Source organism: Panthera uncia, chromosome B1, assembly GCF_023721935.1.
Source record: "Panthera uncia isolate 11264 chromosome B1, Puncia_PCG_1.0, whole genome shotgun sequence".
Taxonomy (NCBI): Eukaryota; Metazoa; Chordata; class Mammalia; order Carnivora; family Felidae; genus Panthera; species Panthera uncia.
The window spans coordinates 128,365,745-128,393,280 of record NC_064811.1 but is presented as its reverse complement, the minus strand read 5'-3'; the positions used below and the strand labels follow the sequence as shown (position 1 = coordinate 128,393,280).

The window sequence follows — 27,536 nt, the reverse complement described above, 5'->3', positions numbered from 1 at the left end:
CGCTGCCAAGGCCACGACTAGCGCTCGTGGATCTCCAGGCAGGGCTCCTTCCTCTGTTCCCCAGTCCTTCCCAGACTGTCCACCTGGCGCATTCTCTGCATGGGCCTGGCACTAGCCTTTAGGAACGGGGCCTATACTCCGTTCCGCGCTCCTGAGCGCCGCGCCGCAAGAGCCCGTGTGTGTTAGGGCCCGCACTACCTTCGAGCGTTGAGTCATCCCTTTCATTTAAGGAGCGGGGGGAGGGCAGGTCTTTTATCCAAAACCGGGAAATGGTGGGCAGTCTTGTGTGGGCCTGACGAGATTCTGCACAGGCATTTCCCCAACGGCAAAATCTAGACGTATTCCAACAACACAACCACCCCAACGTTTTAGTCCCTTTTCCATGTAAAAGTTTTGCTCACTCGACTTTATTCGTAATTCTGATTTTTAAAAGGGCAGGGGGCAGCACACGGTATAGTTATGGGCCACGCTGCGAACTGTGGCTGCAGACTGGAGAGGAAACCAAGCTCGCCTAGGCGGCCTGGGGCCGATAGGTCCCGGGCGCGAGCCGAAGAAAAGCACAAAGAGCCTGAGCTCTCGGGTCAGAGGGATGCAGTTCTGCCGCACAGCTCCGGGGTCCCAGCAGAAACTTCAGGCTGGGGTCAAACAACCCCCGACCGGGGCCTTGCAGGGGGCGGAGCGCGTTTCCCCCGGGACCCGGTGGCGAGGCTGCCCATCGCGTCCCCAGCTTTCCCCATCTCCCGCAAACCGTGCTCCGCACTCTCTGGGCTGGGGGGGAGGGGGGGCGCAGCTGCCAGGCTTGTCTATTTGTTTGTTGTTTAAAGCAACCCTTGAGCACGCGATCAGCAGCATCTAAAGTGGGCGGGGAGCCGGGGAGGGGGGTAGAATTTCCTTCCAGGGAGCGCGTGAGGGGCATTCTCAACGGAAAACAAGACCTAGAGAGTAGTGACCAACCCTCCTCGGATTACTCTGCACTGGCTCCTCCCTTTCTTCCCCCCTCCCCACCTCCAGATTTGCATAAAAAAGGCCAAGAAAACTCTGGCTGGGCCCCAGCAGTGGCTCACTCTGCTCCCCCGGGTCGGAGCCCCCCGGAGCTGAGCTCGGGCTTGCAGCGCGAAGCCGAGTGGAGAGCTTCTCGCCCGCACAATCCTCCCGGCGCCCGGCGTCTCGGCCGCCCGCTTTCCAGGCCCCCCGAACCGCCCAGAGCAGAGCGAGCGAGCCGGGACGAACTCCGCCCCGGCTGCCTCCCGCTTCCCCGGCTCCGCTCTCCGCCCCCCGGGGGTCGCGCGCCCACGATGCCGCAGGGCCCTGGCTCGCTGCTGCTGCTCGTCCTCGCCTCGCACTGCTGCTTGGGCTCCGCGCGCGGGCTCTTCTTCGGCCAGCCCGACTTCTCCTACAAGCGCAGCAACTGCAAGCCCATCCCGGCCAACCTGCAGCTGTGCCACGGCATAGAGTACCAGAACATGCGGCTGCCCAACCTGCTGGGCCACGAGACCATGAAGGAGGTGCTGGAGCAGGCGGGCGCCTGGATCCCGCTGGTCATGAAGCAGTGCCACCCAGACACCAAGAAGTTCCTGTGCTCGCTCTTCGCCCCGGTCTGCCTCGATGACCTGGACGAAACCATCCAACCGTGCCACTCTCTCTGCGTGCAGGTGAAGGACCGCTGCGCTCCAGTCATGTCCGCCTTCGGCTTCCCCTGGCCAGACATGCTCGAGTGCGACCGTTTCCCCCAGGACAACGACCTCTGCATCCCCCTCGCGAGCAGCGACCACCTCCTGCCGGCCACCGAGGAAGGTAAGCCTTTCCCCCATCTTCCCCGCTTCTTGCCCCCACCCAGCTCCACTAAGGCTTTCCGTGGGGATCTCGAGGCCCACAACCCACATCCCGATGTGTCCCCGCGAGGGGTACCAGTCCCAGGTGAGGCAAACGTTCTTCTTGCTGTAGTTTGTCCTCGTGACAAATTTGAGACACCACACACACACACACCCAAGTCTCTCATTCCCTTCTGAGTTATACCAGTTGCTCTTTCTTAGAGACAGTTTAAAAAAAAAAAAAAAGAAAGAAAGAAAAAGAAAAGAAAGAAAAAAGAAAAAGCGAAGGACTGAAAGGCATTTTTCCCCCTTAGAGATGCACAGTTAATTTTAAAGGAGGTAGCACTTTTGAGATCATTAGAAGTGGTGCTGTGCTGAGGAGTTAGTAGTGAGCACCCTGGCCAGAGGCTCCTTGCTCAGCCTCCTGCAACACGTTCTCACCACCGGGCAGGATTCTAGGCAGGGAAACATTCTCGTGCAGGCACGATAGCCAAAACGCATAGTCATTTAAGGCATTTTTTGTTCTCCGTCGACTTAGGTTTTGGAAATAAAAGCCGGACTGGCTCGCGGAGCATGTTGAAATTGAGCGCTGGTTGTACTTACTGCTCAGTGATCTAAGGAAGAGGGCATAAAGGGCATCTCCAGGCATTTTTCTATCACTAATCATCTTATATCTTAGGAGTGGTTTTAATTAACTGGAGAAAATCATGCAAAAGAGAGTTTCCCAGGTTTCTAGAAAACAGAGGGGGAAGTTCCTGTGCAAAAACCATCAAAGCAATGAAAACCTCATGGGTTCTTGATACTCTTCGGGAGAGAAAAACATACACAATGTGTCTGAGCTGATTCAGGTCCCCTGGGGATGGAAAGGGAGCTCCTTCATCCCTTGCAGGGCTCCAGCAGTCTCTCCTTTTCAATCTCTAATTGTTTTCCTATAGCCATCACTGGTTAAAGAAAATGCACAGTTGTTCAGCAATCTTTTCTGGCAGGCACCTCCAGTTTGCAATCATCTTATTGGTTAGATTTCTAATTTATTGCAAATGTTTGGCATATTTCAAACATTTGTCCAACATATACCACAGACCAACCAATACAGGTTAGTAACATTTTATATACATTCCTAGAGCTCCTAATTGGAAATGTTTCATTTTGTTTGAGTGAGGGGAATTAAGCACAGTTTTATGTGTGTGACTTTTGTTTTTATTTCTTTCCACCACCAGCACCAACATTATAAAGTACATTTCTCCAAATCGCCTTCTCCCCCCTTCAGAATAAAAGTTTATGGTCTTCAAAACATGCTCTGCAATTTTTCTAATTTGATACATATCTCTGATATCTTGAGTCACATAAAGTTTTTTTTCTGTGAAAATTCAATTTCATATGAATGAAAATCAAACGTCTCCTAAATTTTGAACACAGCACTACCACAATTACAAATGCAAGAAAGGGAACAGTATGTTTTCTCCCCCCCCCCCCCCAAGCAGGCTCTTTTACAAGAGCCTTTAGCAGGCTCTCTGATCATTGTGCTAGTGCATATTCCTACATTTGGTCAGACCCCCAGAGACAGTTAGCTTCAGTTATGATTCACTTCAGGAAAAGCTTTAGGTTTTTTGCTTGGTTGGTTGTGTTTTGGTTTGGGGTTTTTAAGGGGGTGGGGGGTTGTTTGTTTCTGACAGTTTGAAATGGAGAAAGAGGGGCAAGAAGAACCCGCACAGGAAGGAAGATAACCATGAAATAAAAGCAGCTTAATTCAATCATAGACTTGACAAAAAGCACAAGGGTGATACAGAAGCGGTTAGAGCAGGCTATTGTAATTACCGAGGCGTGTTTCAAGGTGGGAAGAACGGGTATGTAACCCCTGCAACACTAGCCACCTCTCCCTGTCCAGACTTGAAAGTATCCTGAAGTGACCTTCCTGAGACGCGACTCTGCTGAAGAGCCCAGCAGAGGCTGAGCCACACTGGTGTCCTGCAGCCGAAAAAGACAATCTTTTGGCTATGTTTTGTGGTAACCAATTTTCCAAAACCCCTCCAGGTTTCTTCTGGTGCTTTGTCCTCAGAGCAGCTTTGGGAACAACTTTGAATTTCAGAGACAGAATCTGTCTCAGGAGTGAGGAGTAAGAGCTAAAAAGCCAAAACCCATCCCAGTTAACTGTCCACTGTGCCCACAACACCCTTTTTGCAGGGAGGGGGGTTGACCTGTCATTTCTCAAACACAACTATAGGCATTCTTGTTTTGCCCATGAGAAAGCAGGAGTCACAGAAGATTTTCCTGGGAATGAGTGATCCTTTTTCAAAGAGGCAGAAGCTGGGGTCTTACAGAACAATTGCTACTCTGGCCTGGATAAGCCCCTTTGAGTTGTTTACAAACGCCACCTGCTGTTCCCTTTTAAGCAAACTTACTAACTTTTCACATTTCTAGCTCCAAAGGTATGTGAAGCCTGCAAAAATAAAAATGAGGATGACAACGACATAATGGAAACTCTTTGTAAAAATGATTTTGGTAAGTAATATACCAACAACAAAGATTTCACATACAAAAGCTTTATTTGCCAGTACAACTCACAGGTACAAATCATTAAGATGTTATTGGATAAGACTTGGGTAAAATACTACCATAGCTATCTTTCCCAAAGTCATCTAACTTGCTCTATCCCGGTTTTCTCCCTATGTAACTATCTTGCCTGAGTTGTATCTTTTTAGGTGAGACTCATTGTACTGTCTCAGTCAAATACTGAGAATTATTCAAATTAGGACTTTTGAATGGCACATTTTTCATTTCACTTTGGCTTTTTCTTGCCAATAAGCATGATCTTGGGCCATGTTCTTTCACTCACTAGATATGTGTGCCAGGAATTAAAGCATGTAAATATTAGCCCCAGCAAAAACAGACTGAAGGCATTAAGTTAGCTAAAAATAAAAGTTTGTTCCAGCATCAAATAGAAATATTTTTACCTTATTCATAGCCCATAATGCTTTGCTCCTCTGCATTCTATCACTAGTGACTATGTCCAAGGTATAGGCTAATAATTTGGGGGGAGGAGTTCCTTAAATTTAAAAAGAAGAAAAAATAATGATTAGGAATTTACTTTGGCAAAATATATGAAAGGCACCATGATGACATAGCGCTTGGAGATAATAATGTGTGTGATATGTTACCCAGATTCACAGAGGGTGGGTCACCACCCTTAGGGGAGAGTATTGTACGAGAAAAGAGGTATGAACACTGTCCACACAGAGCTTCATCACCACCTACCCACTGTCCTCAGGGCTCTGAGGTAAGGGCCAAGCCCAGCTAGACCCAGAAATCAGTGCTAACTTTGGAGTCAGAAGTGGCCATGAACGTCACCCAGACATTCCCTGGGACATTCGTGTTTTCATCCCATTCCAAGAGGAGACACCTTTTGATGTGTTTGAGAGGCTGGTATCCCTGAAAAGTATTTGTTCAGGCAGAAGGCGCCGAACTCACTGGCGAGCAGATATAATCCCTGCTCTATCAAACAGTAATGAATTCTAACTAATCTGTATTAACATTTCTATATACTCAACAAAGTCCTTGAAACTGAGAGAAATTACTTCACCACCAACTTTTGGGAGCTACCTTCCCACTCTCTCCTTACAACTTGCCATCCCAGCAATCTCAGACCTGTCCACGTCCCTGAAACTCTGGAAACAGTCCAGTCCCTGTTCCTTACCATTCCAGTCTCTTCCAGAAGTGTCCTAGGTTTAACCTTAGCTGATCCCAGATCAGCTGCAGCTTTAGGAAAAACTTCACACTGCCAAGGAAGAAAAAAAGAAAGGAGGCGACCCTGAGTCCCAACCAGTCTGTCCCCTCAGCAAGAACCACAAAAGCGATGATAGGGTTTCGTATGTCTATATTTAAATATATACAACTCTAAGTAGCAGAGGGCAGGCAGGCGTGCGGGTAGCAGCAGTCTCAGATCTCTAGAGCCTTACCAAACACATTTCTGAGCTTCCATGATAAAAAGATTTGATTAAAGGCAAAAAAGAAACATAATTTTAACAAAACTTACATTAAAATGTTTATAAAATGTCATTTTCTTCTGGCAACTTATGTCCTTTGCATTAGATTTAATACAGATCTCTCTCCTGACTTTCCATGAAAAAGCTAGTTATATCATGGGGCTCTAAAATGATTTAAATGTAGGCATGTGCACACACACACACACACACACACACACACACACATATTAATGCTTGCTTTATGGCTTCCCTCACAGAAGACCCCCTTCCTAAGGATGCTGTATCAAGACCTAGCCCCTCCCCCAGAAAAAGTGTGTGTGAGTGTGTGTGTGTGGGGGGAAGGTATGTCCTAGTTTTCTCTCTCCTTAGAGGAGAAAACCTTTCAAAACAACATGGATATCCCTGCATGTAAGGTATCACACACACATATTACCTCACAGCTTTGTTTTCTATTTTCCCACATTAATTTTGTCTCTAAAGAGATAATGAACCGTGAATTATAGGAAGTGTTACAAGCAGTATTCCATATTGCCTCTGCACTTTGGAAAGTGATGGAAGGGTAGAAGGAACAAGGGTAGAAATCTGATTTATTTAACTTAAATCATCCACAAAAGCATCACACTCTTTCCCCACTGCACTCCTGAAGTACAGGGAAAATACAGAATGCCTCCTAGCCCAGAACTGCCTGCCCATGCATACAACCTATTGTTGGATCAGACAGTATCATTACCTCTGCCTCCTACCACTTCCTGCATCCCCATTCGCATCTTCCAGGGCAGAAAAAGTTATTTTGGGGCTTTGATTGCCTATATTTGGTCCCAGCTGAAAATTCAGGGAGGAAATGCCTGGTCCCATGGTAAGCTTCTGCGAAGTTGATTATTTTATAGCTAGAAAAAGATGAGTAATAAATCTTCCTCCTGGTTAAAAGTAATGGTTTTCTGATATTTAGAGATCAAGAATGTTTACTTTGACCAGGTGCTCTATCACACATGCTCTATCTGTGCTATAGACAAACTTCCAGGCAACATATAATCACTTCTCCCACCATGCATCTTTCCCACCCCCAACCCCTTATGCAGAGGCCACAGGAATGTGTGATCTTTTCATGTGACTTGTTCCATGATGTAAGTCTTATAAACCCTGAGAACTCAGTACTATGGTTCAGATGTACATCAGACAAAATAATGATTGGCAAAATCACAGCATCTTGGATTTATCTGGTTAAGTTTCAGTCATTTCCTGGTGGGCTGGAAAAGCCATGGTTACTCAAATTCCCTTTCTGAAACAGAGAGAGAGGGAGGGAGAGAGAGATCCCCAAAGTAGTTATAGACACACACACACACACACACCTCTTCCTCTGTTACTAATAATATACTGAACTCCATCAAAATCAGGAAGTGTCACTGGCACATCATCTATATGGAACACTTAATCAGTGTCGTTAACAGTCTTAGGACACATTACAGTTGGGGATGTTAATGCTGTAACCTGGACCAGAAATTTGATGCTGCCTTAAGAAATCACAGTGGTATTAAAGAAGGGGGTTTGGGGACCATGGTTCTGAGAACTAGACTCAGCCAGGACACAACCTAAGTGGGTGACCTTGTGTAAATCACTAACTTCTCTGGATTTCAGGTTCTTTGTGTATCAATAAGAGATTTTAACTGGATGATCCTTTCCAACCTTAAAATTTTACCCTTTCCCTGCCTTCATGGAATCGTGAAATTTAATTCCAGCATGTATGTTTGTAGGGTTTTCTTTCCCAAACCAGATTGTTCATGACTGTAAAATGTGTCTTTTATAGTAAACCATTTACTTTTGGTCTTAGCATTCTAGTGAGTCCACATATCCACTGTGGAAACAGTACATATATGATCTGCAAATGCCTTGCCTTGGACAGTCAAAAGATAGCAGATGAGAGTGAGATCTTCAGAAAAGCACTTTTACAGCTAAACATGTTGTGGTCTTAGAGTCTTGGATATTTTTTCTCTTAGTTGCTTTACCAAATCAAATGCAGCTGTAAGATCAATTCTCCTTCCCTGTAGTCTGTTCTTTAGAAAACAATGATTGTGTGATATAATTTCCTTACAGGTTTGTCCAAAAACCTCTCCAACGTAATAAATTGAGTTTAAAGTTTATGGCCACAGAAGGATCACGTTTCACCTCAGAGTCAGGCATTTCTTTTCATGCTGAAGTTTCCAATAGGGGAAGTCATTTGTTGAGGAAAGCACGAACCACATGCAACCTACATACAAACACAAGAACACAAGGGTGAGGAAGAGAAGTTAATTAATTGAGTCCCACTAAGAGAATTTTGAAAGGATGGCTGATTTGAAATAGAGTGCCTGGCAAACCCTTTGAGGCTTTAGAAATGAAGCCACCTGCTGCCCCCAGCTCCCAACCCCCCACACCTCAGCCCCTGACAGTCTCATTAGTTGCAGGAAGCTCTTCTTCCCTCCCCCAGGCCAAGTCAACAAATATGGCAGTGGAACGGGGTGAGGAAAGCCCCCACTCTATACTTTATTCCCTTATTACAACCAGTGTGCTTCTGTCTCCTCTCGTCTTCGTAGCACTGAAAATAAAAGTGAAGGAGATAACCTACATCAACAGAGATACCAAAATCATCCTGGAGACCAAGAGCAAGACCATTTACAAGCTGAATGGTGTGTCTGAAAGGGACCTGAAGAAGTCGGTGCTGTGGCTCAAAGACAGCTTGCAGTGCACCTGCGAGGAGATGAATGACATCAACGCGCCCTATCTGGTCATGGGACAGAAGCTGGGCGGGGAGCTGGTGATCACCTCAGTGAAGCGGTGGCAGAAGGGGCAGAGAGAGTTCAAGCGCATCTCCCGCAGCATCCGCAAGCTGCAGTGCTAGTTTGCCCCCAGGCCAGCTCCAGGGCTAGGCTGACCATCTCCGCTCTGGGTCCTCAGCTCTCATTCCCCAAGCACAGGCTCTTGCAGCTCCAGCCCCCACCTGGAGCGGCTTCCCTCGCCTTTTGCACGTTTGCACCCCCCAGCATCTCCTGAGTTATAAGGCCTTAGGAGGCCTCGGGAAGGGGTAGCTGTTTTCACATAAAGGAAAACCCCACCCAGATCATGTAGAAATGTTTAAACTAATAAAATCATGAATATTTTTATGAAGTTTTTAAATAGCTCGCTTTAGTGTTGAATAGCTACAGCCGTGACTTGGGTCTGATATTTTTGTTTTTCTGTTTGGTTTGGGTCAGCTGTTTTTCACTTTCTGCTAAGGTTGCCATAACGTGCAAATAGCTTCATTTTTCAATGTGGCCCAAACTGTTGTGGGTCACAAACCTCGTTGAGATAAAGCTGGCTGTTATCTCAACATGTCTCGGCTCCAGCCTGAGACTCAGAGCCTAAGTCTTAAAATTCACTTGTCATTTCACACCCTCATTGGGAACTTACAGCAGTAGCATGTTATTACATTTCCAGGTAGAGTACTTCCATTTATAAAGAGCACATTAACCATCACAGCACGAGTTCTTCAAATAAAGGGCAAACAGACAGATTTCATAATTGACCTGAGTACTTTAAGCTTTGTTTAAAACATTTTTTACTTAATTTTGCAAATTCAACCATTGTAGCTTACCTGTAATATACATAGTAGTTGACCTTAAAAAGTTGTAAAAATATTGCTTTAACCAACACTGTAAATATTTCAGATAAACATTATATTCTTGTATATAAACTTTACATCCTGTTTTACCTACTGCTTGTCTTCTGTCTTTTCTTCTTAATGGAAGGAAATGGGAAGGGTGACGTACAGAGTGGTCACTTCCCCTCTCCTGAGGCCCAGCCCTCCCACAGTTTAAAATGTCTTGTTTCTCAGGTGACTCAGGAAAGTGTCTCTCCCCTACACCACCTGGCTGCTGCCTTGTGCCCCACATCTCACACAGATTTTTACCACTGCAGGCCCAGTGGGGAGGCAGAGATTTGCAGGCTTTACAAAGGACTTTCCTCTTTTTGTCCCTTCTCAGCAGTTCAGCTGTAGCTATTATGGTAATCCTACTTTAAAACTAAGTTTCATGAGCTTGAAGTTGTGCTTTCCCTTTCCCGAGATTTTCATAATGAAAATAACCATTGCAGGATGCCTGGGTGGCTCAGTCTGTTGAGCATCCGACTTCGGCTCAGGTCATGACCTCGCAGTTCACAAGTTCGAGCCCCACGTCGGGCTCTGTGCCGACAGCTCAGAGCCTGAAGCCTGCTTCAGATTCTGTGTCTCCCTCTCTCTCTGCTCCTCCCCTGCTGGGTCTCCCTCCTTTCTCTCTCTCTCTCTCTCTCTCTCTCTCCCTTTCGTTCTCTTTCTCAAGAAATAAACATCAAAAAAAAGAAAAACATTTCAAAAAATGTTAGCTTCTTCTCCACTTAAACTTTAACCCTTTAGATAAAGAGCCATGATTTGAGGAATATCCATTGAAAGGCAGGGGCTAGTGAGAGGACAGATAGACATCCATCCACAAAATGTCCATGTGAATGCTTCATTATTTTATTTGGAAACCTCCACAGAAATTCTATTAAATGAAGACACTATGGCTCAGAGGAGTTAGATGGCATAGCTCATAAGAGACAGAGCCAGGCTGAAACTCAGGGCCTTCGGATGACAATTTCTGTCTACTCCAGCTAGGACTGAAATATAGAAACATGGTGGCACTCATCTATTTAGCAAATAATTATTGGGAACCTGCCACGTGACTTGCCCTATTCTAAGTGCTGGGGTACATGCATTAATCTTGGTTCTTATGGAGCTTGTATAAGGGACGGAAACAAAATAAATAACCACAGTTATGATTACATATTTATAACTCACCAGTTATATGCAGTATAATTACAGTTAATATGTGAGAGTAACAGAGTGTCCCCATCAAATCTGAATTTTTTACCAGTATTCATGTGAAGCCTTCACTGATAACATTTTACTGATTTACTTTAAAAGTGTCCTGAACATACATCCATGACCTCTCTACAGTACTTAAAGCTCTTTTGGCACCAAAAGTCAATACAGCCCACTACCTCGGCTACAGGATTCCTACAATCCTTTCCATTTCCTCCAAGTTGCCACGTGACTGCTTCTCATCTGATTCCACAAACTCGAGATACAACCCTCTCTTCCTACAAGGCACCTCTGGACTGGACCTGAAGGGAGATGCTCACGGATCAAGGCTAACACTCATTTTAAGCATTTGGAACAGAAGACTAGGGACCCTGTAAAAAGCAAAAAAAAGAGAAAGAGAAGATAAAAGACAAAAGAATGGAAACAGTAAACCAAGGGAAATATGTACAAAGCATCAAAAACTAATTGAAAGAAATAATTTGGAAAAAACTGATCTACCTGAATGCTCCCTCTCCAGTTAAATCAAAAGCCCCTTCCTATATAACAGGAATCAAAAGCCTCAGCTCTGAAGAGCAAGTGAATGCCAGACATGGCTTCTTTCAGTCATATTTTGAGGCATCAGCAGCTCACGCATCACTCCAACGTCTGCATTCTGCCATACGTGCCTCTCTATGGACTTTCCAATGCCTGTTCCCATCTTCCATGAAGCTATGAGCCAATGAGACATGCTTAGGCAGAGCACATAGGTTTTGGTTTGATTTTTCATTTTGTTTTGCATGATGGTTCAAATATATATGAAATATATGTTTATTATTATTCTTGAAATAATCGTGATTGTATTCTTAATTTTCCAACTATCAGATTTCTTTCACTGGCATATGAAAACATGAATGTCCATCCACTATTGGAAGAAGAAAGCAAGTAATCAGAAGACACTGAATTTCTGTGTTTCCTAAGATGATCCATGATCTATCAGTAAACTGCTAAAATGTCACAAGTAGGAGATCAGCTGAAACAAAAAGTTAAAAAATAGGAAAACTATGTATCTACTATGCATGCAATTCCTCTTCCCTTTTCTAAATAACTTGAGAAATGAGTTGAGCAAATCTATAAAAGTATTTTGAGGAGCATTTCCTAAGTGCATGAAGGACAAAGTCTCTATCCACATGCACAAATTGGTGTACTGAAATTCATAGGGTTAGAAAGAATCCATGCTATCTAAGAGCACCCTCCATTCCTCATTGCAAATTCTGTCATCAAATGATAATTTGACTGGATTTTTTACCTTCCAACTCTTATTTACCATAAGGTTTTCAATGTTCTTTTTTTTTTTTTTTTTTTTTTTTTTAAGGTTTTCAATGTTCTTGATGAGGGAAGAGGGTCACCTTGAAAACCAAATCCAGGCATATGTATCCCTCATGCAGTTACTACAACTGGATTATGATTGTGATTTTTGCCCATGAAACAGTGCATAACAACAAACTAATTCATTAACTCATCAAAGATTCACTGAACAAGAACTGTCACCATTAATTTATTCATTCAGCAATGTAGTGAATGTTTTCCTGCATCCAGGCACTGTTCCATGTGGTGAATACAGTGATTCAGCCCTCCTTCAGCTTATATTTTGAATTAGGAATTGGATTAGGCACCAGAGATAGAGATGGATCCTACCCAAAGGGAGCTAACAATCCAATAAGGGGAAGAAGCATGTAAACAAATAACTCCAATACTCTGTGTTAAGAGGGAGATGTGTACATGCCCAGGGATGGCATAGAGGACAGAGTGGTTAACTCAGGTACAAAACAGAATGTTTGGTTCAGGTTGAGCTTAGGATCAGGGTAAAGATGCTTTCAAGGAAAGAACTTTCAGTGAGTTGCACCAGAATATCTTCTATTAGGAGAGAGCCTTAACATTCAGTATTTATAATCAGTTTTACACACTGGCCAATCAACTACACTATTGTGCAATTATCATGCTCAAGGTACTGTTCTCGACACTACCAGTAACCTAGCATAAGGTCCATTGCTTTTATAATCCACAGAATTCCAAAATTCTCAAACTACAAAACAACGGATCAACATTTAGCCCAGTCAACATAATAAAAATTTTTTGAAGCAGTCCATGATTGTCCAGAATGTGAGGCAGATAGGTGAGTGCTACAAAAATATTTCAATTACTAAAGGTAGCAGCCCATACACACAGTGCTAGAAGAACAAATCAAAGGACTTAAATGCCACAAGGTGTCCCAGTACGGAGTAATAACAATCATTTATTTAACAATCCAGGCATTCTGCTATGCTATGAAATGAGCAAAGTACTAGAACTTAATAACTTGGTCCCCAGTAGAAGTACACCTAAAAACCTATTCATTCACTCCTGCCTGCATGTGCTGTCATGTGCACCTACACTCAAATGTAGCTCTGTCAGAAAATCTTCTAAAACTGTATAATTTAATGGATATCAAAACAAACCACTTCGCCAACGAGAAACTACAGTACAAGTGGAAAACACCTTGGGGTAGCTTTTGAAATTCAGAGAGACCTAGGCAATATAATTATTTTCTGCAAACCTGAGACCATTCAACTCTAAAATAATAAAGAATGACTACTCTATAAAAACGTTGAAAAAAAAAAATTTTAAAAGGGGCGCCTGGGTGGCGCAGTCGGTTGGGCGTCCGACTTCAGCCAGGTCACGATCTTGCGGTCTGTGAGTTCGAGCCCCGCGTCAGGCTCTGGGCTGATGGCTCGGAGCCTGGAGCCTGTTTCCGATTCTGTGTCTCCCTCTCTCTCTGCCCCTCCCCCGTTCATGCTCTGTCTCTCTCTGTCCCAAAAATAAATAAAAAACGTTGAAAAAAAAAAATTTTAAAAAAGAATGACTACTCTATAAACTATGCCTAAGCTCAATACATCTTCATCTGTCCATCCTCAGTTTTGAGGTATAATTCTCAGACCTTGTTTCTGTATAAGGACATATCCACAGCAGGAAGGAGCACCAGTCTGCAGCCAGTCCTAGTCCTAACCCCTACATGACCCTCTGTTCCACCAGCTCACCATGCTTTTCAGGTTCTTGGGCACAATGGGTTGCTCTAGTTAGTATGGGTGGTCAGAGCCTGAGTGGTAGCAGCTCAGGCAGATGGGAGGAAGAAATGGAGCCATAAATACCATCAGCCCCTCCTTTCTTCCAAAGAGACTTTTCCACCTCCAAAGAAAGACTCAAACCCTCTCCTCACTAGACTTCTCCAACAACACCAAGCTTCAAGCCTTCAGCAACGCTAGAGCGGAGAATTCATTCAATTATTCAACAATCTCACACTGAGCAACCTACTCTGTGCCAGGTGCTCTCTTAGGTGCTGAGGTTCCAATGATGACCAACACACAATGGGCACTCTGAAGAAGCTCACAGTCTAATGTGACACATACATGTGACAGACAATACTAACTGAGACCCAAATTTCTCCAGACCTTCCTGGACACAGTCTTTCTGAGTCCCATTTGTTCTTCAGGGCACAAATAAGTTCACATTAAAATAATAGTAAAATCAAGGGGCGCCTGGGTGGCTCAGTCAGTTAAGCTATCTGACTCTTGATTTCGACTCAGGTCATGACCTCACAGTTTGTGGGTTTGAGCCCCTTGTTGGGCTCCACACTGGCAGTGCAGATTCTGCTTGGGATACTCTCTCTCTCCCTCTCTCTCTGCCCCTCCCCTGCTTGTGCTCTCTGTCTCTCTCAAGATAAATAATTAAACTTTAAAAAACAATAATAGTAAAATAAAAATGTCCAAACCTAGAAACTTTCACTGGAGAATTCTACCAAACATTTAAAGACGAATTGACACAGATTTTATACAACTTTTTCCAGAAAGTAGAAGAGGGGATGTGTCCCAATTCATTTTACGAAGCTAGTATTGCCCTGCGCCAAAACTAGACAAAAAACAGCAGGAAAAAAAGAAAACTAGAGACCAATATTTCTCATGAACTTAGATAAAAAAATTCTCAACAAAATATTAGCAAATCAAATCCAACAATGTATTAAAAGAATGATACACTACAACCATGTTAGATTTCCTCAAGGTATACAAGGCTGGAAAGATACACGGTGTTCCCACATTGGAAAACTCAATATCGTAAAGATGTCAAGTCTCCTCAAATTGATCTATAGGTTTAATGTAATTCTTATTTTAAAATCTCAGCAAGCTTCTTTGTAAACACTGACAGCATTATTCTAAAATTTATAGTGAATGGTAAAGGCTCTAGAACAGCCAGAAAAATTTTGAACAAGACTTAAGTAGGAGAAATCATTCTTCCCAATGTTAAGGCTTACTGTTATAGCTACACTAATCAAGACTGTGTGGTCCTGGTGGAGAAACAGACATATGATCAATGAAACAGAATAAAGAACCCAGAAATGAACCCATACAAATCTGCTCAATTAATTTTTGATAAAGTTGTAAATGTAATACAATGGAGTAGGAATAATGTTTTCAACAAATGGTGCTGGAACAACTGCATATCCCATTGGCAAAAAAAATAATAATCTAAACCTCACATTATATACAAAAATTAACTCAAAATGGATCATGGACTTAAATGTAGAACATAAAACTATAAAAGTTTTAGGAAAAAACAGAAGATAAATTTATGTTTTGAAGACCTAGTACTTGGCAAAGAGCTTTTGGTACCAAAAGCATAATCCATAAAAGGAAAAATTGATAAATTAAATCTCTTTAAAATTTAAAACTTTTACTGTCCAAAAACTACTGTTAAAAGTACCTCAAGTCATGACATTGTACACTTTCCATGTCTTACAATTTGTCAATTCTGCTTCAATAAAACTAAGGGGGGGAAAAGAACCTGTCAATAGAATGAAATGATAAATTGAAGATTAGAGAAAATACTTGCAAACCACATACTTGACCAAGGATTTGTATTCAGGATATAAAAAGAACTGTCAAAACTCAACAGTAAAAAATCACAATGCACTTAGAAAATGAGTGAAAAGACATGAACAGACATTTGGTGGAAGAGGATATACATATGGCTTTGATGATGTCTGCATGGGCATGGGAGGAGGGGGGTAGTAGTCATGCCCCGGATATTGGTCCCAGGTCCTAGGCAGCAAGGGAGACTTCTTGTAGTATTTAATTCTTTGATGGGCAAAATATTGTGTTTAAAGTGCCAATAAAGCAGGGGTTCCAAAACAAGACAAAATGAGAAAAGCATTTGATTTTTGATATTTAAATTCTTTTAAGCATCAAAACAGTTAACATAGTAAGTATACTTACTGACACTTTTTAAAATGAGAAGGAGAGGCACCTGGGTGGCTCAGTCAGTTAAGTATCTGACTTTTGGTTTTGACTCAGGTCATGATCTCGCTGTTTTGTGGGTTCAAGCCCCATGTCAGGCTGGGAACACAGAGCCTGCTTGGGATTCTCTCTCTCTCCCTCTCTGTGCTCCCCTCCCCCCGACTCACACCGTCTCAGTCTCTCTCAAAATAAATAAGTAAACTTAAAAAAAATAAGAAGGAAAATTAGGAGGTGGTATGAAGAGGTCATAATACCCTTTTTAGTTTTTCATACTTTTAACAGTATTAACACTCACTAGCTACTGAAAATGAAAGGGGAGAGGTTCTGAGTGTAGCATTTCCTGGCCTAACTCCATTAAACTCGTGTCCAATAGAGGACTAGAGTAAGAACACTGGCCTGTGATGCAAGGCCAGAAAAGGAAAAATAAACTGAAAACCGCCCCCAAACCAATAAAGTTACCCCCTGCCCAGCAGAGCCTGACCACCTCCATAAATCCTGAGCAACTTATGATGATATGAGAGAGTTACCTCGGCAAAGGAGAAAGTGAGAGAGATGTGCAGAGAGGGGACAAAGAGGAGAAATTGACAATCCAAAAATACTAGTGACTCGAAAGCCTCACTTTCAATTAGTAGATTGGACAAATACTCAGAAGTTCAAGAAGGAAACAGAAGATCTGGACAACACTAAAGCCACCTATACCTAACAGACATCTATAGAACAATCCACCAAACAACAGTAGAATACACATTTTTCTCCAGTTGTTATATACATGAGCCAAGATGGCCCCTGTATGTTGGCCCTTATGTTGTTTATTCTTTTTCACAGCAAGTTGGCACCATCAGCTCAAAGCCAAACTCAAATTCTTACATATCCAATTGCTTTCAATATAACCAAAATAATCATATTTTTAGCCATTTATAACCCGCTTGTTTTGCATACCCTGTAAAACTACACCAAATATCTGCTAGCCACAAACCTTGTGGCCGTAAAATACCTCAAACCGCTGATGCCCTTTGGTGCTCTCTGACTCAGATACTCCCCACTTCCTGCTGAATGACATCCTCTAAACACATAAGCCCCCCTCCATTCCCCTCTTCTCTGAGAGTTCCCTTTCCCTCTTTCCCTTTTAGCCGCCTGCTGGGAGAGACTTCCCCTCTCTTATAACCCCAGCAAAATAGGGCCCAATAATATTATTGTGCAATACTGCCATCTCATGTTCCTGTCTTTCCTTGATCAGCCCTGAAATCCTTGAGCTCACCACCCAAGTGCACAGAAAACATTCTCCAGGACAGATCATGTGTTAAGCCGTATAGCAAGCCTCAATACATTCAAAAGGACCCAAATCATGCTAAGTATGTTCTCTAACAATGATGAAACAAAACTAGAAATAAATCGCAGAAGGAAACTTGGGAAATTCACAAATATGTGAAAATTAAACAACACATTCCTAAATGTGTTTGAAATTTAGGTGAATGAAAACTAAATCTCGATGTACTAAAAACAAATGGATGCAGCTAAAGCAATGCTCAGAGGGAAACAGCTGTAAAGGCTACATTAAAAAATGAGAAAGATCTGGGGCAACTGGGTGTCTCAGTCAGTTAAGCATCTGACTCTTGCTTTTGGCTCAGGTCATGATCTCATGGTTCATAGGTTAGAGCCCTGCATTGCACTCAGCGCTAACAGCATGGAACCTGCTTGCAATTCTCTTGCTCCCTGTCTGCCCCTCCCGTTTGTTCTCTCTCTCTCTCTCAAAATAAATAGATAAATATGAAAAAAAAAATGTTTAAAGGAGAAAGAGCTCAAATCAATAATTTAACCTTCTATCTTTAAAAAAATAAGAGCAAACAAGGCCCCCAAAAAGCAGAAGATGGGAAATTATACAGATTAGAGCAGATAAAATTGAGCACAGAAAAACAATAGAGAAAATAAAAGCTGATTGTTTAAGAAAATCACCAAAACTGACAAAAATTTAGCTAGACTGACCTAAATAAAAAGGGAAAAGATCTAAATCACTAAAACCAGGAGTGAAAAAGGAATATTACTACCAACTCACAGAAGGTAAAGAATTGTAAGGGAATACTATGAAGAGTTTTAGGCCAACAAATTAGACAACCTAAGCAAAACTGACAAATTCCTAGAAATATACAAACTACGAAAGCGGACTCAAGAGCAAATAGAAAATCTAAACAGAACTGTAACAAGTAAAGACACTGAATTATTAGTTAAAAAAAAAAAAATCCCACAAAGAAAAGCTCCAGCCCAGAGGGTTTCACTTATGAATTCTAAAAAATATTTTACTTTTTTAAATGTTTATTTTTGAAAGACAGTGAGAGAGACAGAGCACGAACAGGGGAGGGGCAGAGAGAGAGGGAGACCCAGAACTGCAAGCAGGCTCCAGGCTCTGATCTGTCAGCACAGAGCCTGATGCAGGGCTCAAACTCACGAACCGCGAGATCATGACCTGAGATGAATTTGGATGCTCAACCTCCTGAGCTACCCAGGCACCCCACTAACAAATATTTTAAAAATTAACATCAGTCATTCACAAACTCATCCAAAACATAGAAGAGAAGGACACACTTCCCAGTTCATTCTGTGAGGCCAGCAGTACCGTGATTACTATAACCAGACAATCACAAGAAATTACGAGCAAAGAAGACTACTGGCCAATACATTTTATGAATATAGATGCAAAAAACCTCAACAATCCAGCAGCATATTGAAAGAATTATACCATGACCAAGTGGGATTCATCCCAGGAATGCTGACTTGGTTTAACATGAGAAAATCAATCTATGTAATACACTATATTAATAGAACAAAGCACAAAAACCACATGATCATGATCATATCAAAAGATAACAGGTAAGCACTTGAGAATGCCTAAGGAAAGAAATGGTTGGGGGGGGGGGGCAGGGAGAGTGAAGAAAGGAGGGAAGGGAAGGAGAGAAGAGAGAACAGGGAGGAGAGGAAAAGGGAAGGAAGAGATCAGGAAAGGAGAGAAGAAGAAAGAGGGGAGGAGACAGGAGTGGAGGGGAGAGAAAGAAAGGGAGAGAGAACACAAGAATCCAGATTGGAAAGGAAGAAGTAAAGCAACTACCTCTATTCATAGATGACATGATCTTGTATGTAGAAAGTCCTAAGGAATCCACTAAAAAACCATTAGAACTAATAAATGAGTTCAGCAAGACTACAGGATCCAAGTTCAACATACAAAATAAACTATATGTCTATACTCTAGTATTGAACAATTCAAAAATAAAATTAAGAAAACAATTCCAGGGGTGCCTGGCTCCGACTTTGGCTCAGGTCATGATCTTACAGCTCGTGAGTTCAAGCCCCACATTGGGCTCTGTGCTGACAGCTCAGAGCCTGAAGCCTGCTTCGGCTTCTGTGTCTCCCTCTCTCTCTACCCCTCTTCCACTCGCACTCTGTTTCACTCTCTCTCTCTCTCAAATATAATAAACATTAAAAAATTAATTAAAAAAAAGAAAGAAAACAATTCCATTTACCATAGAATTAAAAACAATAAAGCACTTTGGAATAAATGTAACAAAATGCAAGATTTGTACACTGAAAATTACAAAACATCATTGAAATAAATTAAAGAACTAAATAAAAAGATCCCATGTTCATGAATTGGAAGACTTAATATTGCTAATACAGCAATATTACCCCCAACTTGGTTTATAGATTCAATACAATCCTTATCAATATTCCAGATGCCTTTTTTTTTTTTTTTGCAAAAGTTGACAAGCTGACTCTAAAACTCTTATGAAAATGTAAGGCATCAAAAATAGCTAAGACAGCCTTAGACAACAAAAATAAAATTGGAAGACTTTCAAAACTTAATACAAAGCTACAGTAATCAAGACAGTGTAGTACTAGTACAAGGACAGACAGACACATAGATCAAAGGAACAGAATTGAGAGTCTAGAAATAAACCATTATATTTATGCAAATGGTTTATGACAAGTGTGACCAAGGTAATAATTCAAAGGGGAAAGAGTAGTCTTTTCAGCAAATGAAGAAAGGACAACTGGGTATCAGCATGCAAAAGAATGAAGTTGGACCTCTATCTCATACCACATACAAAAATTAACTCAAAACAGATCAAAGATCTCCCTGTAAGAACAAAAACTATAAAACTCTTAGAAAAAAAAAAAACAACATGGGAATAAATCTCTACTGCCTAAGATTAGGTGATGATTTGTTCCAGACATGATACCAAAAGCAGACATATAAAAGAAAAAATAGATACTTTTAGAACTTTTGTGCTTCGAAGCATGTCATTGAAAAAATTAATAAAAAGAAAGTAGACAGAATGGGAGGAAATCTTTGCAAATCATACAGCTGGTAAGTTAACTGGTATCCAGAATATGCAAATAGCTCTTAAAATTCAACAATAAGAAGACTTGTGACCCAATCTTAAAATGGGCAAAGGATCTAGACATTTCTTCAAAGAAGATATACAAATGGCCAATAATCACATGAAAAAGATGTTCAACGTTATCAGTCATTAGGGAATATAAATCAAAGTCACAGTGAGATACACTCCATACCAACTAGAATGGCTACAATCTATTAGTCAGAGAATGACAACTGTTGGTGAAGATGTGGAAAACTCAGAACCCTCATACATTGCTGGTGGGTTGTAAATAGTACAGCTGACTTGGAAAACAGCTTAACAGTTCCTCAAAATCTTAAACATAAGGTTACTATATGACCCAGCAACAGCACTCCTAAACATATACTCAAAGAGAACTGAGAACATATATCCACAAAACTACTTTTATATGAACTTTCACAGCGGCATTATTCATAATAGTCAAAAAGTAGAAACAACCTCAAAGCCTATCAACTGATCAGTAGAAAGACAAAACGTAGTATAATCATCTAAAGGAGTATTATTCAGTCATAATAAGGAATGAAGTACTGATACATACTACAACATAGATCAACCTCAGAAACGTCATGCTAACTGAAAGAAGCCAGACACACAAAGGCCACATATTGTATGATTTCATTTATATGAAGCATCCACAACAGTAAAATCTACACAGACAGATCAGTGGTTGCTAGGGGATGGAGGAAGCGGGAAAGGGAGAGTGTCTGCTAATGAATGAGTTTCTTTTGGGGTGATGAAACGTTCTGGAATTAGATAGCAGTGGCAATTGCATTGTTTTGTGAATATACTAAAAACCACTGATTCATACACTTTGATTCATGGCAAATTGTATGGTATGTGAATTATATCCCAAGCCTGTTAGCGAAAAATGTCAGATGTCCCAGGGCACTTAGGTGGCTCAGTTGGTCAAGCGTCTGACTTTGGCTCAGGTCGTGATCTCACAGTTCATGGGCTCGAGTCCCGAGTCAGGCTCTGTGCTGACAGCTCGGAGCCTAGAGCCTGCTTTGAATCCTGTGTCTCCCCCTCTCTCCTTGCCCCTCCCCTGCTTGTACTCTGTCTCTCTCTGTCTCTCAAAAATGAGTAACCGTTAAAAAAAATTTAAAAAGTCAGATGCCTCAAGGCTTAAAGGTCATACACGAATGTGTTATAGTTGAGTCTTGAAACCAAATTTGTTTGATTATAAATCCTGTTGTCTTGTCAACTATACTCCTGGACCCCCTTCTTTTCTCACGATACAGGCTTTCTGGACACCCTTACTCACTCCTATAGAGTCCACCACTGTCAAGCACCAAATCTCTCTCTCTATCCCTAATTTTCTTCTCGAGTGAGTTTGTCTCTGTGGACAACTCTGCCTGCATGGCCTAGAGATGCTTCAAAAGCAACCATGTTAAACCAAATTTAACTTCACCTTCCACAAACTTTTCCCCCATTCATGAATATCTCTTACTGGCGGTATTTTTCATGGGCTGGTGTCCCCTCCAGTCCTCAGGCCATTTAAAAACCAAAGATGATCAACCAACCCCAAGCCCAGCAAATGATCAGGATTTTCATGCTTCTGTTACCAGCTCCGACTATTCTCTTTGATGATTCTTCACTCCGATGACATATTAGCAAAAGATTTTTCACTCTCATTTCACTATTAATAAAGCCGTAAATGTATACTTTGAATACGAACATAATAGCAACTAAGGGGAGGGGCGCCTGGTTGGCTCAGTCGGTTAAGCGTCCAACTTCAGCTCAGGTCATGATCTCACAGCTCTGGGTTTGAGCCCCGTGTCAGGCTCTGTGCTAACAGCTCAGAGCCTGGAGCCTGCTTTAGATTCTGTGTCTCCCTCTCTCTCTGCCTCTTCCCTGCTCATGCTCTGTCTCTGTCTCTGTCTCTGTCTCTGTCTCAAAAATAAATAAACATTGGGGCGCCTGGGTGGCTCAGTCGGTTGGGCGACCGACTTAGGCTCAGGTCATGATCTCGCAGTCGTGAGTTCGAGCCCCGCATCGGGCTCTGTGCTGACAGCTCAGAGCCTGGAGCCTGTTTCAGATTCTGTGTCTCCCTCTCTCTCTGACCCTCCCCTGTTCATGCTCTGTCTCTCTCTGTCTCAAAAATAAATAAACGTAAAAATAAATAAATAAATAAATAAATAAATAAACATTAAAGAAAAATTTTTTTAGGGGAGCCTGGGTGGCTCAGTCAGTTAAGTATCCGACTTCCACTCAGGTCATGATCTCACAGTCTGTGAGCTCGAGCGCCGCATCAGGCTCTGCTGACAGCTCAGAGCCTGGAGCCTGCTTCAGATTTGTGTCTCCCTCTCTCTCTGCCCCTCCCCTGCTCATGCTCTGTCTTGCTCTGTCTCAAAAATAAATAAAAACATTTAAAAAAATTTTTTTTAATTTTTTTACAATAGTAACTAAGGTGAAAAAATAAAGACCCTCTCTCCAAAAAACTCTAGAGAGCCACTAGTATAGGCAGGACCCAATTCAAGTATTACAGTGCATTGAGACCACACAATGTCCTTCTCCACGTTTCTAATAGGGTAAAACTTCCTTTGAGTTGTTCACCTAAAGTTGTCCCCCAAACTATGACCACCTTTATGGATATTTGTAAGATTCAGAAAATCTTAAACTAGTAAAGTCTAACTTCCCTAAATTACCCTCTAACTATTGTATCCAGGATGGCTTCTAAAATTTTCCTTCTTTTGAGACCAGAGCAAAATGTGTTTAGTGTAAAAATTAAACATATACAATCTTATGCCAAAATATTAAATTTTCAAAAGGCATTAGACAACATGCCCAGCACGAAATTTCTGTTTGTAACCATTTGGTAACTTAGAATAATTGAAATCCTCCCCAAAGAAAAATTGACATCAACAACAAACATCAAAAACACTGATATTCCATTTTTCTGATATTCTAAAATAAAGTAAAAAAATAAATAGATACGTGTTTTATTTCCATGCGTGCACTATTTCAACTATTTATATAGTGTGCCAGGATTACTGCATTTATAGAATACATTAGAAAAGCAACTCATCTCCAACACTCATGGATGCCACATATTTTTAGAGTTACGTGGCTAAACACCAAAATTTATGCTCATTCATTATAAGAAGCAAGAACAGGTAGAATGGAACAGACTCAGGCCTTACCCTATACACTGCTTTCCTTCTCCTAACCACATCTCAGCATCTCTAAGAGTTGGTAAAAGTGTGTCCCCCTTCTGATTAACAATGACACATTATAAAATAAATAGTAGTTGGGGTGCCTGGGTGGATCAGTCAGTTAAGTGTCCAACTCTTGATTTCAGCTCAGGTCATCATCCCATAGTTCATGGGTTCAAGCCCTGTGTTGGGCTCTGTGCTGACAGCTGCAGAGCCTGCCTGGGATTCTCTGTCTCTCTTTGCCCCTCCTCTGCTCTCTAAATAAATAAATAAATAAATAAATAAATAAATAAATATTAAAACAAAACAAAAGAAAATATAGTAGTATATGCACTGCATGGAATTATGTTAAGGGCACAATTTAAGCCTATTTTTGCATTTTAAATTTGTATCCAAATCAATGTACAGAGATCTCAATGGTCCTGTTATGGGTAGATGGCAAAAGTCTGTGGCCACAGTGACAGCAGCCCCTTCTTCCTGGACTAATGGCTGTCTGCAGGTAATGGGCTAACTCCTGTCCTCACTCTCCCTCCATAAGCCAGGAAGAGGCCTGGGGCACAAGCACAATTACTGGAAATGGGAGTGTAAGGCCAGGAGGGTTTATACTCACTGGAAGGCTTTATACTCCAGCAAAACAAATCTGTGTCTACTTGTTATTGCTTCTATAACTGATCTGTTTCAAGCCCCCAAGTAGGACAAATATCTAAAGTCAAGAGAAAAGAGGAACATTAGTATTTTTCTGCTGTGAGAATGTGACTTTTGCAGAACAGAGGTGCAATGTGATCTTGGCAATTAACCTGAGGTGTAGGAATTGGGAGGGCAAGGCCCTGGTCTCATCTGGAGATGACAAATACAGCTTCCACTCCAGGACCAAGTTTTCTGCCCCGCTCCCCTACCCCCCAAGCAGTGGCCTCCCACACAACCCAGGGGTCAGGGAGCCAACAGAGCAGTGGTTGCTGCTATACGTTCTTAGATAAAGCAATTCATTTCTTTAACTTAAATGTCTTCACCTGTAAAATGTGGGCAGTAACACCTGTCACTGGGGCTCATTCTGAGGATTAAATGATATCAGATACATAACATGCTCAGCCCCGTGTCTGGCACACTGTGGGTGTTTGATAAATGTTAACTCCTTTTACAGTTAGGACAGTGGAGACTGGTTTGCCTGGCCCGACTGTCTGACTTCTAACTTACTAAAGATGAGACTTCTGCAAGCAGGCACCGGGAAAGGAAAACAAGGAGAGGGGAAGGCAAGGAGCCCCATCAAGGATTTAAATGTGGTTTTCCCTCCTACTGAGAGGGCCCCTGAACTCAATAAATGAGAATGACCCTAGCTGAACTTCTGAGCTTGAAAGCCTAGTTGGTTTTTAAAAGGAGTTCTTCTTTTTAAGATCAATTGTTCAACAGAACTAAAAAGCTTGCCTTCAGAAGAGGCTCAGTCCTAAAACCTACAGGGTAAACCACGGAAAAGCAGGAATGTGCCATGCCTCTATAGAGAGTGGGGAGTCCCACACAAGCTGTTGTCTGAACACTGTGACTCTGCTGCCTCCCCTATTCCGAATGAACCAGAAACCTGAGAATCTGAACTGAGCTCCAGCTAACATTACTTAAATGAACCGGCTGTGACAGGAACCTTAAACCACATGTCATTTGGTTGTGGGGCTGCCCTGGGCCAACAGACATTGGGAACAGGGCTCCCAGCTCACACACGGATTGTGTTCCAAATGTGCATTTGGAACGCCGTAGTTTGAAAGGCAGAATGCACTTTCCCAAAGAAGCGATCTTATAAATGGTGATGCGGGCCCAAGCTAGCTCACAAAACTCCACATAATCATAATATAGCTAGACTCTGTACATTTCAGCCAAAAAAAAGAATAGTGGTCAATAATATTAGAATACTAATAATTAAAGAATGAGATAAGCAATAAAGTTGAGGCTCTTTCATTTATCTTGAGGGGTAGTGTTTAAGCAAAGGAAGATTTAATTAAAGGATGAAAAGGTCTATCCAGGAAGGCCGAGAGGCCAGGGCAACTGGGGCTGTAGTCAGGAACCCTAGCAATGGGGAATCAGACTAGCTTGCAAGATTTCTACCAATTCTAAGAGGCTAGTGTCTGCACCTGAAGGCCAACCTAGCACCCAAGAGGGGTTAGCTGGTGGGGGTGACTGAAAAAGAGTTAGCAGGAGTGTCTCTATGCAGCCATTTCAGCAACCAAGGTAGGACCTAGCTTCAGTGTCCCTCTCCTTTTAGAAACCATTACCCCCATTTATGACCCAGTCTGCCCCGACCCCAGGGATCACAGAAGTGGAGAGCTTTTGGTGCCTCTTTCACACTGATTTCTGAGATCAAACTCTCTCAGATACTCCCATCACCTGGATGGTTTGAATTTGACATCCTACCCCTGGTTAGACTGACTGTAAGACTGCCACCTCCTTCATGGCAGGGAGGCCCCACAGTTGTTTGGACTGTCTCCCTCTACCACCCTACCCCATGTGACCAGTACCACACCTGGTTACAGACATTTGAAATCACTCATTCTAGCTGGGAGGCTAAGGATCAACTATATATTTTTATCTGTAAATATGAAAAAAGACATGAGAAAAGAGGAAAGGAGAAAATCGAAAAAGAAAGTTCCTTGAAAAAGACCCCTTTGTAAGACAATAGAGCAGACTTCTGTAAGATCTAACCATTAGGTGGCACCATCAGCCTAGGGCAGTTCAGTTGTCCTGGGAAGGACAGCAGAAAGGGAAAAAATCAATGAGTGCTGGTCAGAAAGTGGGTAGGAAGGCTGAAGGCAGGCACTTTGCAATAAGTAATTTAAAATATACAAGGCGTGGGGCACCTGGGTGGCTCAGTTGGTTAAGCGTCCGACTTGGGCTCAGGTTACGATCTCACGGTCCACAAGTTCAAGCCCCGCTTCGGGCTCTGGGCTGACAGCTCAGAGCCTGGAGCTTGCTTCCGATTCTGTGTCTCCCTCTCTCTCTGCCCCTCCCCCGTTCATGCTGTGTCTCTCTCTGTCTCAAAAAAAAATAAATAAACGTTAAAAAAATTTTTTTTTTTAAATATACAAGGCGTTCCTGTGAAGTATGCATTTTAGATTAACTCGCATATACATAAATGTAAAAATTAATTCCCTTAAAGTTACAAAAACATCTCATAATTTTATTTCTTAAAATTGGTTTGTACTCCTTGCCCACATTCTATTGATTTACACTTTTTAAAAATTAATTTCTAACAGTTCTATCTTATCCTGAGCACTAATTCTTTGACAGCTAGATATATGCAAATACGTTCCCTCGGTCCATGGCTTGCTGCTTTTTAATGTCAACTTTTTATTGTACAGAAATTAAAATTTTTTAACATAGACTAATTGACTAACCTTTTCCTTTATGATTTGTTGTTTCTGAGTTTTGTTTAATATATTTTTACCACCTTGGGGTGACAAAGATATTTTTTTAAGTTGTCTTCTTAACTTTTGCTTTTTAAACCACCTGTTCTGTCTTGGCATAGCAAGCTAATTACTAATTGTCCATCTTTCCTGCTGATTTGTCAACTCCTGTCATAAAAGTAGCTTCCTGTAAACGCATGTGTCCATTTGGGGGCTCTCTATTCTGTTCCATGGGTCTATTTCTCTATTTCTGCACCAGACACCATACTAACTCTAATTTTAGTATTTTCTAACTCTTCTTGAATCCACCTCTTCTTGAATCCACCTTGTTTTTGAAACACCTTTATGACATCAGCTTATTTTCTTCAGTACATCATTACAATCACCTCAGGGCTCTAGGTCAAGAGATGACAGAAGGATGCGCGAACTACGGCTCATATGCTGAAGAGATTAGCACTAAGCAACAGGAATGCTGTTCGTCTATTCCAGGATTTATGAGAGTCAGTTGCCAAGCATTTGCTTTGGAAAACAGAGTTGCAAAGTAATTGCACCACTCCAGAGTTGCAAAGTAATTGCACCACTCCAGAAAGCAGTGGTTACCTTTCTGGGAAACAAGATATTGGTCCTATATCTGGAAATGGGTCAC

At 42.0% G+C, this 27,536-nt stretch overlaps 1 protein-coding gene across 1 annotated transcript; it reads left to right on the top strand.

Annotated features, from left to right (window-relative positions):
- The first annotated feature begins 574 nt into the window (after positions 1-574).
- SFRP2 (secreted frizzled related protein 2) lies at positions 575-9,518 on the top strand. Its single transcript, XM_049632349.1, has 3 exons — positions 575-1,794; positions 4,230-4,310; positions 8,362-9,518. Exons 1-3 carry the CDS (start codon positions 1,296-1,298, stop codon positions 8,664-8,666), a joined length of 885 nt encoding a protein of 294 aa, XP_049488306.1. The 5' UTR covers positions 575-1,295; the 3' UTR covers positions 8,667-9,518.
- The last annotated feature ends 18,018 nt before the right edge of the window (positions 9,519-27,536 follow it).